Below are 19,467 nucleotides of genomic sequence, written 5' to 3'. Positions count from 1 at the left end.
GAAGGTGAGGCCTCTGCTGAGGACTGATCGTTCATCCTCAGAGAGGGCGAGGTCTGGAGGGATGGTGAAAATACAGCAGGGCTGGGAGCTAGGACCTGGTGTGGGGCTGGAGCTGGGAGTGGGGGTGGGGTTAGGTGTGGGGGTGGAGATCGATGTGGGGGGCGGAGATTAACTCAGTCTAATCATCTTGGTTGTGGACAGTTGTTGGTAGTGGAATATCCCTAAATAAAATAACAGCTCATTTGGGACACTGAAAGCAATACTACCCAATTGAATGGCATGCTGGGAAAACAGTCTAACTGAACAGTTGCTGGGAATTGGATCAGGCCAGGTGGTCATGTATGCAAACCTGTTACCTTGTTTGATTACATTGCACTGCGTAGGTGTTAATGAGACAATGGAATGGAGATATTAAGCTAGGAAACTTGCAGCATTCATTGTCAAATTGAAGAAAGCTGGGCAGTTATGCAAGTCAATCACCTTGACTGACCAGTGAAAGGGTTGTTGAAGAGACGATGCAGCAAAGTTTCAGGTGGAGCAATAGACCGGAGTTTCAGTAGAACGGTTTTTGAGACAGCTCGATTCCTAGGGTCAGCTCAATCAATAGGGAAAATTACTGTCTTTTGCAACACTTTTCCTCAGATAGAAACTCAATTTAAATTATGTTAAATACATTGTTACATCAAACTACTGCTAAGCCACTGGACTCAGAAAATACCCAGCTAACTAGTTAAAAGAAGCCACTCAAATCAGAGGGATCTCTCACACACACCAGAGAAATCAGGACCAAGCAGCAGGAACTTTGGGAGCAAGAAGTGTAACCTCAACTCCAGTTCAACCAGCTGTAATCGGGGTAGTGTACACTTTTTAACATCGTGCACCCCCAAAGCAGATTTTAAATTAGTGTCTGAGCATAGATATTAAAGAGTTTCAGCATCCACAGTGTTTTGCTTTTTGTTAATCCTAGGAAGTATTCTCTCTTTTCATGTATTTTTAAAATAATTAGAAATGATTTTGTGAGCATATTAATATTGCAATGGCAGTTTCAATCTACAAGGTTACTTGGGATATTAGAGGATAAAACCAGTTTTGTAACGTGGTATATATATTTATCCCGCATTTCAACCATAATAAATCACATACTATGGTAAACCACATCTCATTATTAGTGTAAAATGAGTCGCACGAAGTAAGCAAGGAGATCAGACCATTTTAAAAAAAACCTTACACAGCCAGTAATTTTTATAAAAGCCACTGCTCAAAATGGTTGCTATTGTTGAAAGACATGATAATTTTCTTATGCGCCAGCTATATAGCACTTGTGTATCATTCAGGAGGTCATTAATTTAACATCCACTCCTGACAGTTGAGCACAGAATCCAAGGATAACACTCCAAGTGTGTGGTTGAGAGAGAGTGCTGCACTGTTGGAGGTGCCATCCTTCATATGAGAAACAACAAACTGAGAGCTTCTCTGCTCCCACAGGTGGGCATAGAAAAATCCCATGGCCATGGTTTTGACAATGAACAGAGAAGCTCTGGTCAATACTTGTCCCTCAACTCAGCTATCATTAAAAAGCAGGCAACTTGTTCACTATCATCTTGCTTTTTGTGGGATTTTACTGCTGCAACTCTTGGGTTACAACACCAACTACACTTCCAAAAGCACTTCAGGAGTTCCAAAGTTAGGGAAATATAAATTTGAATCTGTCCTAAGGATTCTGGCAGGCAAGTATAAAATGCAGACAAATTATTTTGTATTCCTAACAAAAGGGGCATCAAGCATCAAAAGGATAATATTATTACATGTTGTGAAGATGGTCCCTTAACCTGCAGTTTCCATCATGTTTTGCCTCAGATTTTTCCCTCACACGTGACATTTGATGGCTCAACCTGGGTTTCCACTTGTCATGCCCACTTGCACATTTATTATTTCATGAAAAACCACATCAAAGAATAGCTGGCAGAGGCTCAGACAGACAGATGTTTGGTGTTAGTTTTATATATCCAATGCTCATCCAGAAAGATGACTTGAGGGAGTGATCATAGATGGAAACTGTCTTTACAACTTTGGTATGCTCACAATGTAATTTCTAATTGTCTTAAAAATGTGAAAAAGTAGTTTCTAGGATTAACCAAAATCAAAACACTGAGGATCTGAACATCTGAAATAAAAACTGCAGGTCTGACAGCAAGTCAGATATATTGTTTCAAGTCTGGTATAATACTGCTTCAGAAGAAATGCTGGAGATCAGAGTTGAGATTGTGGTGCTGGAAAAACACAGCTGGTAAGGCAGCATCCAAGGAGCAGGAGAATCAACATTTTGGGCATAAGTCCTTTCCCAACCAAACTGACACCAGAATTAGTGAAAAAGAAAGGACCTGGAATCCAATAGCAACTATCACAACCTCAGGACATTCCAAAGTGCTTTACAGGCAATGAGGTTTTTTTTTGGAAGTTCAGTCAACAATGTAACTTTGGGAATTGCAGGAGTCAATTGCATGCAGCAAACACTCATGAGATAATTGATCTAATCATGGTAATGAGGCCTGGGGCCCGTAGGTAGAATGCAGCCACCAATCCTTCTTCCGGTGCTGGTCTAAGGAATTTCTAGTAGTTTCTGCTGAATGACAAACCACAAATAAATTTCAGCGTAAGTGACATTTATCCTAGGTAACAAGATTAGGTCTATTACATCCCAGTAACAAGGTACAGGTTACATCATACTGATAATGAGGAACAGATGACATGGTTGTCTCCAATTAGAATTGCCCAGACACCACAAGATGCTTTACACTATTTAAGACTCACCTGTGGCTGTGCTAATTTGAATTTGTTTTTAGAGATATTAGTTGAGGGGAAATTTTGGTGCAGGATGCAAGAGGGAAACTTGCCTGCTCTTCTTCAAAATTGTGTTGGGAATCTTTTATGCTCCTCACAAGGGGCAGAGCAGAGCTCTGCGTGGTTTAACATCTCTCTCAAAAGCAAAGGTGATGGAAAAAAGAGTGATTTACTAAGCAGTTTTGCCAAAGAAAGAAAGAAAGAGCTAATCCACACCATTGGCTTTTTAAAGAAAGTAATACCATGGAATAATTGACAAGGTGATAAATTTGCGTGTGGTTTGTAACTACTGAATCTTATCAAAGGGATTGGTTATGACTGTCAATGGTTCCATCTTATTTTCCAACAGGCAGAATATCCCAACTGGGAAGGCAGGCCAAAATACTGTCTGCTCCAGGGTTTGACAAATAAAATCAAAATTGTGCACCATTGTCCAAAGGGCCTTTCAGTTTCATGAGGGCAGTGAACAATTTTTGGGGGATTTTTCATTTATCATAGCCACATATAGTGACAACACATAGGGAAGTTCTCACCTGCAAAAGAGGGTGAGTGGAAAAGCAGGCAGCCGAGATCACTTGTATCTTTGGCCAACATGTCAGTTTGCCGGCACCACTCTCACTGTAACAGCATCTTTCTGCCTCAGCCAACCCCTTCCTTAGCCGTCAGAAGGACGGCTTGTCTATTAAGCAGCAGGAAATGATTAACCGTGAGTAGAAAGCCGATTAAAGCAAATGAAATGCTGGGGAAAAGTTGGGAGAGAAATGTGTGTTAACTCCCTGACACATTCTTCACTAGAGAGAGAACATTCATGGCGATCAACTTTTAACGAGGTGGGCAGCCTGTTCCGCAGGGTAACCTCTTCAGTCCATAACACCTCCGATTTTGCAGCCTTCCATTTCTGGCCTCTTCCTCATTTCCAATTTGAATTGTTCCATTTTTTGTAAGCCACGTTTTCAGCTGTTTACTGACCTCAGCTCTGGAATTCTCTCTGTGCACCTAACCTTCACCTTTCCACCTCTCTCTCTCTCTTTTTCCTTTAAGCTGTTCCTTAAATCATAGCCCTTTGACTAATCTATGGCCTGATTCTATTTGGTCATCTTTGCCCCAGATTCTTTTGGTCACCAGGCCGTTATTTCCTCAAGATGGCAGCAGTGGCAGGGTAGGACATGTTCGGGCTGTGTGCTCATACGCTCCTGCTCCTGCCCCTGCTCACTTGGTCGGCCACATTATCCTTTGGTCTTTTTGGTTTTGTTTCTTCATTTCTCTTTTGTATCAAAGTTTACCTTTTCTTCTTTTCTGTGGTTACGATAGAGGAAGATGATTGCGAGGGCAGCAAAGTGGTGGATCGGAATGTCAGTTCCTCATGGCCATAATGGTCACAGCTTTATCAAAGGTTTCACCGTCGATGGGTCTGGTATGTTCCTCTTGGTAATGGTGCAGCAGTTTCAGCGGTGGCTGCAGCAGTAGTGGCACGGTGGTTCAAGTTCGTTCCCCATGGCTATGGCGGTGACGTGGTGGCAATGTGGCAGTTTTGGGTGGTGACGGCAGTGGCAATGGCTTCAACATTGGTGACGTAGTGTGTCTGCTTTGTCCCTCCTTGCTATGGTAATGATACAGTGACTTCTGAATTGGCTTTGGCAGTGTAATGTGGTGGGACTGGTCCAGAATCCATAATCACTCCAGAAACCCAGAATCAACAGAAGGAACCAAGATTAACTTTGTCCTAACTTTGTCTCCGTTATTTCTTTTTATAGTTTCTCTAATCAAAATGCTGCCAAGTTGTGGCAACTTATGCACATTTCAACATATTTTCATAACTACAAGTGATAATAAATTGCTGTTCTATTCTATTCCTTATATGACTTGGTGCCTGTTTGATAAATTGTTTTTTGCGCATGGCTCCTTGGGATGTTTTACTACGTTAAAGATGTTGAAGGCTAATTGCTATTTTTGTTTGGTCTGAAACAAGAAAGCAAAGGGGAAAATCTCCTAGCCTTTTATATAATTAATCATATTTCATTATAATTAATGTGATAACATTAATGACACAGCTCACACTGTTTAGAATACATGGAGCAATTTCCCTCTCTAATAATACATATAGCAAGTTGTAAAATGAAATACTAAATGAATTTTGAATACAACTGCAATAACAATCAAATCAAGTGTGTTAACCATTTCATTGAATAAGAGATTTTAAAAAAAGACACAGTTTGCATTTGTGTAGCATCCTTCCAAGCTTTGCAGCCAATGAAATTATTTGACATGCAAATATTGTTGTAATTTAGGGAATGTAGCAGCCAATTTGCTCATAACAAACTGCTAAAAACAGCACTTCAATACCAAATGGGTAATTTGTACTGTTGGTTGATGGATGGATGACGATTCCCCACTCTTTGAAACTGTGCATTCGGGTGTGCTGTGTAGGTCCAGGGTGAAACCTTGCTAATGAGTGCAGTGTGCATTGCAAGGATGTGGTCTAGACCCATAGAATTATATTCAATGAAAAAAAGAGCAAAATAAATTACAGGAGGGAAAAAATGACAAAGTAATGCTTTGATGTGGAGAGACACGAGATTCTCTATCTTTCTGGACTATTTCTGTTTTCCATTTGATAAACTGGGTCACATATTTATGGCATAATTTGAAAGGATCTGACTTGCGACTTAAAATAATCATGTCTACAAAATTGAGCAACTCAATTGTAGTGTTTTACATTGCTGCTTGTTTTGATCTGAACCAACCTCAATCCTTTGAGAAGACTTTGATTTAAACGACTCATTTACACTGACAATGCTCAAATACTGATAGGTTGCTAACTTGGCCAAACAGCAAGGGATGCTGGGTACATTGGCCACGTAAAGCTCTAAAGTCACAAAATCCACACACTAGACCCAAAGCAAACACTGCAGCCAGATGCTAATGACATTAGCATAATGTAAAAGGCAACAGTTATCCTGGACAGACATACCCCGACAATTTATGCATGAAACAAGGGAAGGGCCCAGACAGAAAGGCACTGGGTCTTGCTGCATAAAGAAACAAATAGTAGCCAGCCATCCAAACTACTATATTTCTCTCCCTCTGATTGGCCAGAACTATAAAAGGATCCAGAAATCTATCCAAAAAGGTCTAAAAACAGGGTTTCCCTGCAGACCAAGCTCTTTCAAATCTTATGGAAACCTTCCAAGGAGGCCTGCATGGCAAAAGGGGCAGATCAGCTGACCACTCAGAGGGAGCTTCACAGACACAGAGACAGAGCCAGAGAGAAAGCCACTGCATAAATCTATAAAAGACTTGGGAAGTATTTTAAGCCTAAGGAGCCAAATAGGATTAGAGATAATAAGTTGTGTGTTAAAAGCTATTGTAGCATGCTTCCTAATAAAGTTGGAACTGTTTGCAATTGGTACCAACTTGTGTTCGTAGAGAGAAAATTCATTCGTAAAATTCTGTTTGGAGTTGTCTACCTTCTTTTAAAGGAGAAATTAGACAACAGTACTTTGCATCACAGGCTAGATTGTGATGTTGTGTGATAGTGTAAACCAGAAAGTAGATTCAGACAGCTGCCCATCCTTATGTGGATTGAGTCGAGGAGAATGAAGAGCTGGTTTGCTAACTCCAATTTTATACTGTTGCCAAATGATGATCTACACAGAAATGTTTTTATAAAAGCTGACTGATTGTTATGTTGGCAAGATTGAGAGTTGAAAATGTGTGGCTGGAAAAGCGCAGCAGGGCAGGCAGCATCCAAAGTGCAGGAGAATCGACGTTTCAGGCATGAGCCCTTCTTCAGGAAAGGATGAGAGTGGAGATGGTTTATAATGATTGTATGCTTTCCAATTGTTGCGGTTGCTGTACATCTATGAGAATGATTCAATTATGCACTACACAAATCATCTCACCTTTTAACTGTGCCAAAGTCACACACGACTGTTTCTTCACCTAATGAAACAAAAACATACACTTTAAAATTGTCACCTCACTTCCCAAAATGACGGACTTGGATTCGTTCTGAAGAACCTTTGAGAACAGGTTGGACCTGCCTAAGGATATCATAAATATAATTAAGTTACTAATAAGTGCAATAAGGAATTCAAAGGGAAGGTCTTTATCCCAAGCGTGGTGAGAATGTAGACCTCACTGTTGTAGATGCAATCCTCAACAGTTGTCTGCACTACTGCTAAACATGAGGGTATGTTTGTCACTACAGTCAGTGTTAGAAATGCAAGTCCCTTTAAGGCTCAAACAGGCTAGCTCCAGAGTTGATTGTCATTAAAGGCCCTTCAATCCATCAGATTCATGCTATAAAACATCCATTTATGCTAATCCCATTTCTCAGAGCTTGGCCTTTAGTCAAGCATTCATCTAAATAATACTTAAATGTTTTGAAGGTTCCAACCCTAACCCCTTTCAGCCAATGAGTTCCAATACATACAACTTATGGGTGAAAAACATTTTCCTCAAAACACCTTGAAACCTTCTGAACCTAAGCACCTTAAACTGTGCCCCTTGGTAATTCACCCTCTATTAAGGGGAACAGTTTCTCCTTATCTGTATCCTCAAAACATTTTTTAAATCCAATCCTGGGATGCGAGCATCATTGGCTGCTCCAGCATTTAATGTCCATCTCTAGTTGCCCTTGAGAAGGCGGCAGTGAGCTGCCATCTTGAACTGTTGCAGTCCATTTGGCATGGGAATATCCACAATGCCATGTGGAAGCCATCTCCCAGATTTTGACCCAGCAACATCGACTGAACTTTCTACACCTCAACCAAACCCCTTTCAGCCTTCACTGCTCAATATTGTTGGAGTAAACTTTTCAGAGATGTTATGACACACTGCTGGAACAGGCAAGACTTCAACCCCAGGCCTCATGGCCTGGAAGTAGGGATGCTACCACTAAACCACAAGAGCCCATCTCCTCTCTTCCTTTTACATTATTGATGCACCACCTCAGTACTTAACAAATTGTTGTTTGCTTTAATTTGTTAACTGGGTCATTCGGTGGTTGGTCTACAGAAAAAAAATCTTGACATGGCTTCCGACTACCTGCTTCTCTTCTGTGGATACGTTTGTGCCCAGATGGCCTGAGTGAGTGAGTGCACTCTGTCCATTAACACACACAAAGCTTTCAGAGAGAGGTGGGTAATGTGGGGGCTGGCTTGCATCCACGACCTCTCCTATCCCACTTCGATTTTTCTACCTTCCCTTCATTTAGATATTATTGCATTGTCCTGGTTCAGTGCTTGATAAGTATCACTTGTTGATTTGTTTAATTGTATGATTTTGGTGGTGAGTTACAAAAGAATAAAAGCTGGGTTCTTGTCATGATTCTTGAATGTCTGCTTTCCTTCCATCGGGGAGGGACTGGAATGGAGGGGAGGCGATGGCCTAGTAGTATTATCATTGGACTATTAATCCAGAGACCCAGGTATTGTTCTGGGGACCTGGGTTCGAATCCTGCCACAGCAGATGGTGGAATTTGAATTCAACAAAACTCTGGAATTAAGACTCTAACAATAACCATGAATCCATTGTTGATTGTTAGAAAGACCCAGGGAAGGAGGGAATCTGTCATCCTTGTCTGGCCTACACGTGACTCCAGACCCACAGCAATGTAGTTGACTTTTAACTGCCCTCTGGGAATGCTGGCCTACCGATACCCTCATCCCATGAATGAATAAAGAATTGGCTACTTTCAGGCCCAATATCCTTAAAGCATTGAGAGCGCGCGGTGGCCACCGCTAGGGCAATGGAATGAATTATTTCCCTCACTGACACCATTTTGTTTTAACTCTTCCCTTGTTTACCCTCTTATTTTTGTTTACTTTTTGCTATTATCACAATGGAGAGCAGCAATTGTTAACTCTTATTTACTAATTGATGAATTGGATGATTTGATCGAGTGTCTTCAAAAAAAAACTGGATTTTTTTAAACAGGTGGGCACTGTAGAGGTGGAATGTATTATCTCCCCCACCGACTTCATTTTGATTTTATTCACTCCCCTCTCCCCCCACGTTGCTTTTGCGTTTTGGTTTGATTTTGGCTATTTTTACACTAAAAATTCTATGCACTGGTGAGCAGTGCATGTAATTTGGTTATTGTGTTCGGTAATTTGATGATGGGTCTATTCTTTGAAAAAGATAAAGCTGAGTTTTTCCACAGTTGGGTGTTGATTTCTGGACAGGAAAATGATGCAGGGGAAAAAGTGAAAACGAATGTTTTACTAATCTATCGATTTACAATGGGAAAATGCCGAAAAATTATTGGGGTTATAACATGACACTTGGAAAATCTTTACCCATTCAAAGAAAGTCAACACGGTTTTCTGAAATGGAAATTGTGATTAATTAGTTTTCTTGGAGTCTTGAGGAAGTAGATAAAGTGGATCCAAAGCATAGTGCTCACTTTGATGTGGCAATTCGCCAAATGCATTCTGGAAATTTAAGCTTACCAGACAAAATAATAGACAAAATAAATAATAAATACAATAAAACCTTTGTATATCTATGAAAGTCTTTTGTTGCCTAATTCAAAATGAATATTGGTGTATGAAACTCTCTCCTTTCAGGATGGTGGTCATTGAGGAAAACCACTCAATAATTGAGCAAAAATGTGTCATTTATTGCCTGTTAGCAACTATATCCAACTCACACCGTTATGATACACATTGTAAAATCTGTGCAGGGATACAGTGTTCTTACATCATTGACACAATAAAAAGATACACAGAGGCAAAAAGTCTCCCTCTTGTGGGAACAGTTGAAGCTCAAAGATATTCTGAACTATTAGCTGAAGAAAACTTTCTGCTACAGTTCTCCTCCCACCAAGTCTATATGATATCGCCATAGTAGGTGATACTTCAGGCACTCCTCAGTGTTAACCCTTTCAGACAATTATACCCTTTCAGACACTCAGTACCACAGAGAATGGTGGAGGTGAACAGATTGATGCATTTAATCAAAAGCTAGATAATGTGACAATTGCAAAAAAGAAAAATGTCTAGAGGAACAAAATTATTCTGATAAAGAGCAATGAGGCATTGAGCGTGGTTTTCCTAGATTCCTTGCTCTTTAATAACTGTCCATTTTCTATTGCTGTATGTTGAGAAGTCAGTAGGCAGCCCCATCTAGTGGGCTGCTACAATATAGCTCAAGCAAACCAAATTGATTTTGGAAGTTTTTGTTTTTATCATGATAAAGGCGGTCAGCATTACGGAACTCAACTATTGCTAAAAAAGATATGCATTTTGTCAAAGCTTTTCAACTTGTATTCATCAGGATAATTCACAAGAAAAGCCAAAGGGAAAGTACTATTTATACTGTACAGGAGGAAAGTGCTGATTGATTAGCAATTGAACTTTGATTGGTACAGGCATTGCCATAGAGAATGCAGCAGGTAATAATGACTGACAGTTAATTGTCAAACCTCTTTAAATATTAAACCTGGCAAGTTGAAAGAGGATCGCCGAGGGCAGAGTGGTAGACATGATCTATACGGACTTCAGTAAGGTATTTAACAAAGTTCCTCATGGGAGACCGGTTAGCAAGGTTACATCTCATGGAATACAGAGAGAACTAGCCATTTGGATTCAGAACTGGCCCAAAGGTAGTGGTGGAGGGTTGCTTTTCAGACTGGAGGCCTGTGACAAGTGTTGTTCCACAAGGGTCATTGCTGGGTCCATGGCTTTTCATCATTTATGTAAATGATTTGGATGTTAGCATAAAAGGTATAGTTAGTAACTTTACAGATGACACCAAAATTGGAGGTGTAGTAGACAATGAAGAAAGTTACCTCAGTGTACTACTGGATCTTGATCAGAAGGGCCAATGGGCTGAGGAATGGCAGATGGAGTTTAATTTAGATAAATCTGAGGTGCTGTATTTTGGAAAGGCAAATCAAGGCAGAACTTATACACTTAATGGTAAGGTCCTGGGAAGTGTTGCTGAGTGACCTTGGAGTGCAGGTTCATGGCTCCTTGAAAGTTGATAGGTGAGAGCATTGAGTATAGGAGTTGGGAGATCAGATTGCAACTGTACAGAACATTGGTTAAGCCACTTTTGGAATATTACATGCAAGTTTGTCTCCTTTCTATCAGAAGGATGTCATGAAACATGAAAGGGTTCAGAAAAGATTTACAAGGATGTTGCCAGGGTGAGAGGATTTGAGCTTTAGGGAGAGGCTGAATAGGCTGGGGCTGTTTTCTCTGGAGCATCGGAGACTGAGGGGTGACCTTACGGAGGATTATAAAATCACGAGAGGCATGGATAGGATAAATAGACACGGTCTTCTCCCTGGGGTGGGAGTGTCCAGGTCTAGAGGGTATAGGTTTAGGGTGAGAGGGGAAAAATCTAAAAGGGACTTAAGGGGCAACTGTTTCACAGAGGGTGGTGTGTGTATGGAATGAGCTGCCAGACCCAGTGGTGGCGGCTGGTACAATTACAATATTTAAAAGGCATCTAGATGGGTATACGAATAGGAAAGGTTTACAGGGATATGGCCCAAGTACTGAACTAGATTTGGTTAGGATATCTGGTTGGCATGGACGAGTTGGACCAAAGGGTCTGTTTCTGTGCTGTACATCTCTATGACTCTATGACTTTGAGTGGTCAAGCCACTGGCCTGAGAAAATGGCTGTCACCTATCAAGTTGTCATAAGCCATGTGTGTAAATGTTCTTTCTGAATGCAAAGAAAAAAAAAGGTCCTGCATATTATTGTATGCAATTTTCAGTTCATGCATGTGACTTCAAACACTATACAATTGTAGGAAACAGTCCTACTTTTATATAAATCAAATAAATTTTTGTTCACTCACTAACCTATCCATATCACCTTGCAGACTCCAGATATCCTCCATACAACTTACTTTCCTATCTATTTTCATATCATCGGCAAGTTTAATAAACATACGTTTGGTCTCCACATCCAAGTAATTTATATAGATTATAAATAATTGAGGTCTCAATGCTGTTGTATATCATATCCTGCCAACTCATAAATGACCCATTTATGCCCACTCTCTGCTTTTTATTAGACAACCAATCCTCTCTCCCTGCAAATCTGTTACCTTCTATACCAGGAGCTCTTATTTTGTGTAGTAACCTTTGAGTGAGGCAACTTGTCAAATGCATTCTGGAAATCGAAGTTCACCGTATCCACCAGGTCCACTTTATCCCTGTTGCTTCTTACTTCCTCAAAGCACACTAATAAATTAATCAAATAAGACTTCCATTTTAGCCAACTACATTGTCTCTCCCTGAATAGCTTTAGATTTCCACAGAGACCTATTGTAACCTTCTTAATAATAGACCAGCAATGACCGTATGATAGATGCTAAAACAGCTGACCTCTATTTCCCCGCTTTCTGCATTCCTCCCTTCTTGGGTATAGGAGTCACATGTGCTTTTTTTCAATCTATTGGGATCTTCTCAGAATCTAGGGAGTTTTGGAAAATTAAAACCAATGCTTCAACAAATCAGCAGCCATTTTGTCAACACTCACATGATTGTGAAGACTCCTATCAGATCTTCTCTTGGTCTTCTTCAAGGAGAACCTTTCCAACCTCTCCCCATAACTGAGATTCCTCATCCTGGAGTCATTCTTATAAATCTATCCCAATGCATTTGCATTCTTCCCGAATTGTGCTCCCCAGAACTACATACAATACTCCAGCTGAGATCTAACAATGTCACATATAAAGTTCATTATAATCTCCCTGTTCCTGTACTCTTTGCCCATATTTATCAAGCCTAGAATACTGCATGCTTTATTAACAACCCTCTATACCCGTGCTGCCCCTTTAATGACTTTCAGGTCTTTCTGTTCCTGCACCCCTTTAAAATTTTATCCTTTAGTTCATATGATCTTTGTATCAAAGAATATCACATTACATGTTTCCACATAGAACTTCATCTATCACTGTTCTTCCACTCCACCAACTTGTAAATATCTATTTGCAGCTCTACATTATTGTCCTCAGAGTTTACAATTCTCCCAAGTTTTGTTCCGCCCATAGGTTCTGAATTTGTTTCCTGTATGTGAGATCAATATCAGGAAAAGCAAAGTTTCCATTACCGATGCCTATGGATCTCCACTACAAACTGAGGGTTTCCCTTTTCTTTCCCAGCCTCGAAACTTGTAAGGTGCAACTTGCATGGTGTGAGTTTTCCTGCAGAGTTCTCCCTCCAATTAAAACCATGGAAATCTCCCACCTGATCCAACTATGTTCCTATACACAGAACCAGACTTTACTTTTGGCTTCTAGCGTTTTCTTTCTCTCTCTCTCTCTCACTTATGAATCACATGGTCTTGTATCCACCAGTAAATGTTGCCTACCTGACCTAGGGAACCCAAATCTCATCCATCTTGGGACTAAATGGACAGATTGCATGATTGTGTACAATCTACCATTACCAAGACCTTTCTGGGATTTTTGTGACCTGTAGTCTATCCACTATTAGCACACAAGCTGCTACCATTATCCTCTGCCTAGAGGGTGTGTCAGTGGGTTAGTCAAACAAAACTCCAGGTTCTAATGCCCTGACACTTGGGTTTGAATTATAAGCAGATGGTGAAATTTAAATTCAAATTTAAATTTAAATTTAAATTGAATAAAAAGCTAGCCTAATGGCTACCAGGTAACCACTACTGTAAAATAAATCCTGTTGACTAAAGTCCTTTAGGGAAAGGAAACTTGCTATATTTACCCAGTATGGCCCATATACAACTCCAGACTCAAAGCAATGTGGTTGATTACCTGCTGGAAAATTCAAGCAAGTGACTCAGTTCTAAAGCAATTAGGGATGGCCAATAAATGCTGACCTAGCCAGCCATGCCCATATTCCATGAATGAATAGATTTTTTAAAAACTGTCCCCTCTTCCAGTAAAACAATCTGTATCCCTTTTAAACACGAACAATCGAACCACAAAGGTTTGCAGTTAGGAAGACTTCAGAACAGCTCACATAAACCCTACTTTTCACCTTAAATTAAGGGCACAGTTCGAAACCATAACCACCTTATAAACCTTATAATTGTAACACTCTATATCTTTGTCCATGTCCCCATCTGCCAGCTCAGTGCAGCATCAGTCCCCTACGCCCCTGTGTGTCAGACTGTCCTCTCAAATACTTTTAATGGACAACAATATTTTGTTCTAAAACAATTTTTAAAAGTATCACGTGAAAGCACTTTTCCAGAAAGAATCAACTTACGTAATTCCATTCACTGATTGTTTTCAGCAGGAAGTGGTAGTTCTTGCCATTTTCTAAAGCCGCGTTATAATACTCTCTGTAGTACAGTCGGTCTCCCACAGAAAACTGCATCCCATCCTCAACATCTGTTGCCACAAATTCTGCAGTGACGTATGGTTCTCTGCCCTTTCGGTGGCCAAAGAAGTTTCTCATGGCTTGGGAATTGCAATTGAATGAGTGCTGCAGATGCAAGGGCAGAACAACGACCTGATAAAAGCTAAACAGGGAGGTGGGGAGGGAATCAATTGGATCAAAAATGAATCAAGCAAGCACTATGATGTGCTTAGAGAAAAAAAAAATCACATTGCAACACTTACTGACTTTGCAGAAATAATAATAATGATCGATGAGCTCCTTTAATTTTTACCTTGTGCTGATTTCATATTTTAATTGTTCAACTTAAACTGTTGTGCCTTCAGCTGCCTGAGTCCTAACCTGCGTGAGTATTTCCTTCCCAGCCTCACTGTGTCTCCTTCTGCCTTTAAGGTTCTCCTTAAAAAGTCACTGACCAAAATTTTGGTAATTTGTCCTAGTATTTGTTTATATGGCCTGGTGACAATTCTTGCTTGACAAATTGCTCCCGAGAAGCACTCTGGCACCAGTTTCCGGCAGTAAAGGTGCAACAATAATGCACACTGGTTGTTGTTGCAGCCTGTCAAGAAAGTGAAGTGAAATGAACATTTCCAGCTGTGCCATCACCATGTACAGAGTGGATCAGTGAGTCTCAGTGTTGACCCTCTCCATGACAGTCAGATAGAGGTACTGTCACTGGACTAGTCAACCAGAACCTCGGGCTAAGGTTTTGGAGACCTGGGTTCGAATTACATCATACAAGATGGTGAAACTTGCATATAAAAACACTCTGGAATAAAGTGTCTAATGGAGAGCACGTAACCTCTGTCGATTACTGTTAAAAACCAAGTTGGGTTTGTGAGTGAATCTTACAGATCCAGCTCCCAGACTTCTGGTCAGTCACTTTCATGCCAAGAGTCAACACAGATGGTGAGAAAATTAGAGAGAATGCTGGCCATTACTCTCACGTTAAATTCATCACTATTCATCTCTCTCTAATGACAAGAAAGCAGTCCTAATCATTTGAGGCTATGGTGCTAGCTACAATTATTATATTACTAATATGATTAATATTATTGGCAGCATGGTGGCTCAGTGGTTAGCACTGCTGCCTCACAGCACCCAGGACCTAGGTTTGAGTCCATCGCTGCGTGACTGTGTGTGGAGCTTGCATGTTCTCCCAGTGTCTTTGTGGGTTTCCTCCAGGTGCTCTGGCTTTCATCCACAGTGTGCAGGGATGTGCAGGCTAGGTGGGTTAGCCATGAGTAATGTAGGGTTAAGGGAACAGGGCGAGATTCTGGGTCTGGGTGGAATGCTCTTCAGAGAGTCAGTGCAGACTTGATGGGCCGAATGCCTCTTTTCACACAGTTGGGATTCTATGATTATAATAAACTATTAACACTATTTGTGATGTTGGTTGAGAGATAACCATTCCCGCCTCAGGCGACTGACTATGTGGAGTTTGCACATTCTCCCCGTGTCTGCATGGGTTTCTTCTGGGTGCTCCAGTTTCCTCCCACAGTCCAAAAATGTGCAGGTTAGGTGAATTGGCCATGCTAAATTGCCTGTAGTGTTAGATGAAGGGGAATGGGTCTGAGGTGGGTTGCGCTTCGGCGGGTCGATGTGGACTTGTTGGACCGAAGGGCCTGTTTCCACACTGTAGGTAATCTAATCTAATCATTGACAGGGAACCTTGTGGGGACATCCCTCCCCCAACTCTTCAAATAACTCGCTCAATTATTTTGAACCCACCTTAGGAAGGGCGGAGCAGTTTAACATCGCACCCAAAAACAGTCACCTCTGACATCGTAGGGCTGCACTGGAGGTGTCTGCCTACATTGTGGGCTCAAGTCTCTCCAATGGGGACACAAGCTTTCAAATTCATCCATTAGACAGCTCTCATACTGAATCAAGACTGGCATGCTGTAAGTGCAATTCTTGCTCACGTCAGCATTTTTTAAATAAAAATCTGAGACGCTCACCTGATTGGTCCATTTTTATTTTCCACCCGTCGGAGGCGGATGGGTGGAAGGATTTGCTCTGCAATCATAACCTGTACATCAGGCACTGGAGGGTCTAAAATAAAGAAAAATATGTAAAGAGCACACAACAGCGCTAAGGTAAAGTTCTGTTTGTGTTTAAAAAAACTCATTCAAGAGAAAAGGAGGAATGTGGGCATAAACTACTGTCACAGTTGGTAATCTGAAATAAAAACAAAATGGCTGAAACACTCAACAGGTCAGCTGGAGGAGAATTAAAATAACCATTTTTCTGTACCACCCCATTTTGTCATGTACTGTCAGCATTTTTACTATTCCACTTTATCACAGAGCTTGATTTTTATTCTCTACCATCCCTCATCTTTTCCACACCTTTGTACTGGCTCAAAATTGCGTCTTTGTTGGCTTATTCTTTTACAGGATCAGTGCCCAATGGAAGGTCAATTTTAAGCTAATTGGTGCTAATATAAACAGTGAGTCTGTGCTGAGAATCTTAAAAGGTTAAAGTGGAGTCCAGTATCTTGAGAATCAAATGCACATTATGCATTATATATATTTAACATGGACACAGAAAGCTGATGGAAATCTTTACTATTTATATTAGAATTGACAAATTGAACTCCAAAGAGACCGTACAAGCCATGACTGACCTTAACACTAATGTAGGATAGAACTTGCTCTTCTGAAATAGAATTATTGTACAAATAATAGATCCCAGATCATGCGATTGTTGTTGCTTCAACTATTTAAAAACGTTTTTTGAAAAGAAAAGTTCAATATTTGCTCACTTGGCCTCAATAATTAAACAATTGATAGTTAAAATCCCATTGTTATCACGGGAATGCATTCATGATGAATCCAGCAAAAGATAAGCACATTTTATAATGGAGGTCAACTGGAAAAGTTCAAACCATCCAAACTTTTGATCCCTAAAGTACACAGTGTAAGATAAAATTCAATAAAATTCACTGAAAGCAATGTTTTTTTAATTAAATATAAAGATTTTCTACTGGAGAAACAGTGCAATAAAACCTACAAATGTACAAACATTAACACACCAACGCTTGTTATAAAGCATCTCCAGCAGAAGATAGTAAATAGGCTTGGAGATGGAATTGGTGGAGGATTACCTGAAGGGGCCATCAACATGCATACAGTGGATAAGGTGAATGTCTATTTCAAAGTGGCAGCAGATAAAAATGCCTATTATTGACTGCTTTGTCTTTTTCTTTCAAATTCTGTCAAGTTTCAAGTAAGGAGCAACATCAGTGTCAATCACTCTGTAAAAGATGATGTTTCCTTTCACAGTCTGTTGGCTCTTATCTCCAATTCTTCAGTTGATCTCAAAGTCTGCCATTATATCTCAGGTTTATGTTCAGCCTTCTGATTTTCTCTCTCTCTTTTCCTCCTCCTCTTTTTAATCACATGATTTAATCAGCCCTGTCAATTCTTCAGCAGAGAGTTCCACACGATGAGACTGAAGCAACTCCTTCTGTGGTCAGGCCCTCAAATCGCTGTCCTCCTGCTCGCTCTGATTAGTGACCAACCTTGACCCCTTCAATATCTCTAGCGAGGAACCCTGTGAAATTTTCCTAGCCTTGGGCCCGACGTGTCCCAGCAGGAATTAATATTTAATTTTCTAACCTCGTCCCACGAGCCTTTAATTATCCCTCTCGATGCCAGTATGTTGAATCCTTTCTGACAGTGACACGCAGCGGTTGAAAGGTTTCTTTACACAAACCTGGGAACACAGCTGAAACCTCCAAGGCTATCATCAGCTTTGAAGGTTGCAATGACCTTCTGGTGCACCGGCTGCATGAATGAGCTCGTATTTGGAGATAAAAACAAAAGCTCAGTGTCTGGATGAGAGGGCGGGTGGACGGCCAGGTGCATTATCAAGGATAAGCAGAACCTTGACGAGCAAGTTATTTCTTATCAAGTAAGTCCTTACGTCCTGCTAAAAGCAATTCTCAAACCAGTCACCAAACACCACTGTTTCCCTTCCAACATATGAGCAGATAAGGTTATTTTTCTTGCAAGGTTCGAAGGTTTTCAAACCTATAGTATTGGATTACACTTGAAGCTAGTCACACCAGCACACAGCAACTGCATTTGCTGCTTTGAAATCAGCTGCTGTCCCTTCTTCCTTTGATACGGTAGGTGCTATCTGCCTTTCTTTTCCTGAACAGATTTCATTTGTGTAAAAGACCTGCCTTGACTGGTACCAAGTGTTCTGACTGCTAGCTCCCTTCTGGAACTCTCTCTAGCCATACTTTCAACTGAGACAGCTTCCCGACCAACCTCACATTGTGAAGACCAAAATGCCCTTTAAACCGTTCAAACCACCCTCTCTACAGGATGAACATTCTCAGGAAGAGGACACTTCATGCCCTCCTTAATTGTCACTGTTGTTATCAATGGCGCCAGTTCGCTATTAGCTCTATGTGCTGCTACTGTTCAAGCACCTCACTCTTAATTATTGAACCATTTACTCATACCTTTTCCTGATACTTAGAGTTAAAATTAGGTGTTCTTGTCACGTGTACTCAAGTACAGGGATACAGGAGTACAGCAAAAAGTGTATGATGTCACCATTCACACCACCATCTTAGGTACAAGGTACCCAGGTACAAAATCTTACATCAACAGTAGAAAACTAAAGCAAGTTCAACATTACAGTTCTTCTCAGTATAAAGTATAAGAAATACAAATTCCAAATTACAAACTTCCCTTAGCCAAGGGCTTTCCCCAAGAGGACTCCATTTCTCTCCTCACCCCCATTCTGGGCTCGGTCTCCCACCTCCCCAACCTCCCGGCCACACTGGGTTTGATTCCCCCCCCCACCCCACAATTTGCATTCCTCCCCCAACCCATGGTGGGCTCCATCTCCGTCACCCCTGCAATGGGCTCGAGCCCTCGATCCAGTGTCTCCATGCTGACATCTTGCCGTCAACTGCTCCACCACAAGCTACCTGAATCTTGCTCTGGTGCCTGCTCCAGGCCCCCGGCTGCTGAAACGATGGCACCAACCGCCAGAGTTCTGCCTGGGTGTGCCTACTGCCTGGTGGCCGACTGCCAAAGTCCCAGCTCTGGGCCCAAAGCCACTGCCATTGCCAGTGCCGGAGCACTGGTTCTCATTAAGGGGAGGGAAAATGTCTATCTGACAGGATATTCTGTAAGATGCTTTGAAGCAGCAAGATTTGGTCAAAGCTTAGGATGGTTCTCATTCATTAGAAAGTATTTCTCAAATTTAACCTTCACAAAAATAAACATTGAATCTTTTGCTGTTCTATACAGATT

At 41.0% G+C, this 19,467-nt stretch overlaps 1 protein-coding gene across 4 annotated transcripts in view; it reads right to left on the bottom strand.

The window, feature by feature from the left end:
• Positions 1-19,467, bottom strand: part of susd1 (sushi domain containing 1) — a 94,606-nt gene that overhangs the window by 6,276 nt on the left and 68,863 nt on the right. For 2 of the 4 annotated variants that reach the window (XM_060845791.1, XM_060845799.1), the window contains exons 18-20: positions 16,150-16,243; positions 14,057-14,312; positions 6,744-6,783 (exon numbers count right to left, since the gene is read on the bottom strand). In XM_060845791.1, coding sequence (XP_060701774.1) covers positions 6,744-6,783; positions 14,057-14,312; positions 16,150-16,243 — 390 coding nt within the window. The other 2 variants (XM_060845818.1, XM_060845809.1) reach the window with 2 other exon arrangements.

Source organism: Hemiscyllium ocellatum, chromosome 2, assembly GCF_020745735.1.
Source record: "Hemiscyllium ocellatum isolate sHemOce1 chromosome 2, sHemOce1.pat.X.cur, whole genome shotgun sequence".
NCBI lineage: Eukaryota > Metazoa > Chordata > Chondrichthyes > Orectolobiformes > Hemiscylliidae > Hemiscyllium > Hemiscyllium ocellatum.
This window is presented reverse-complemented; position numbering and strand designations above follow the sequence as displayed.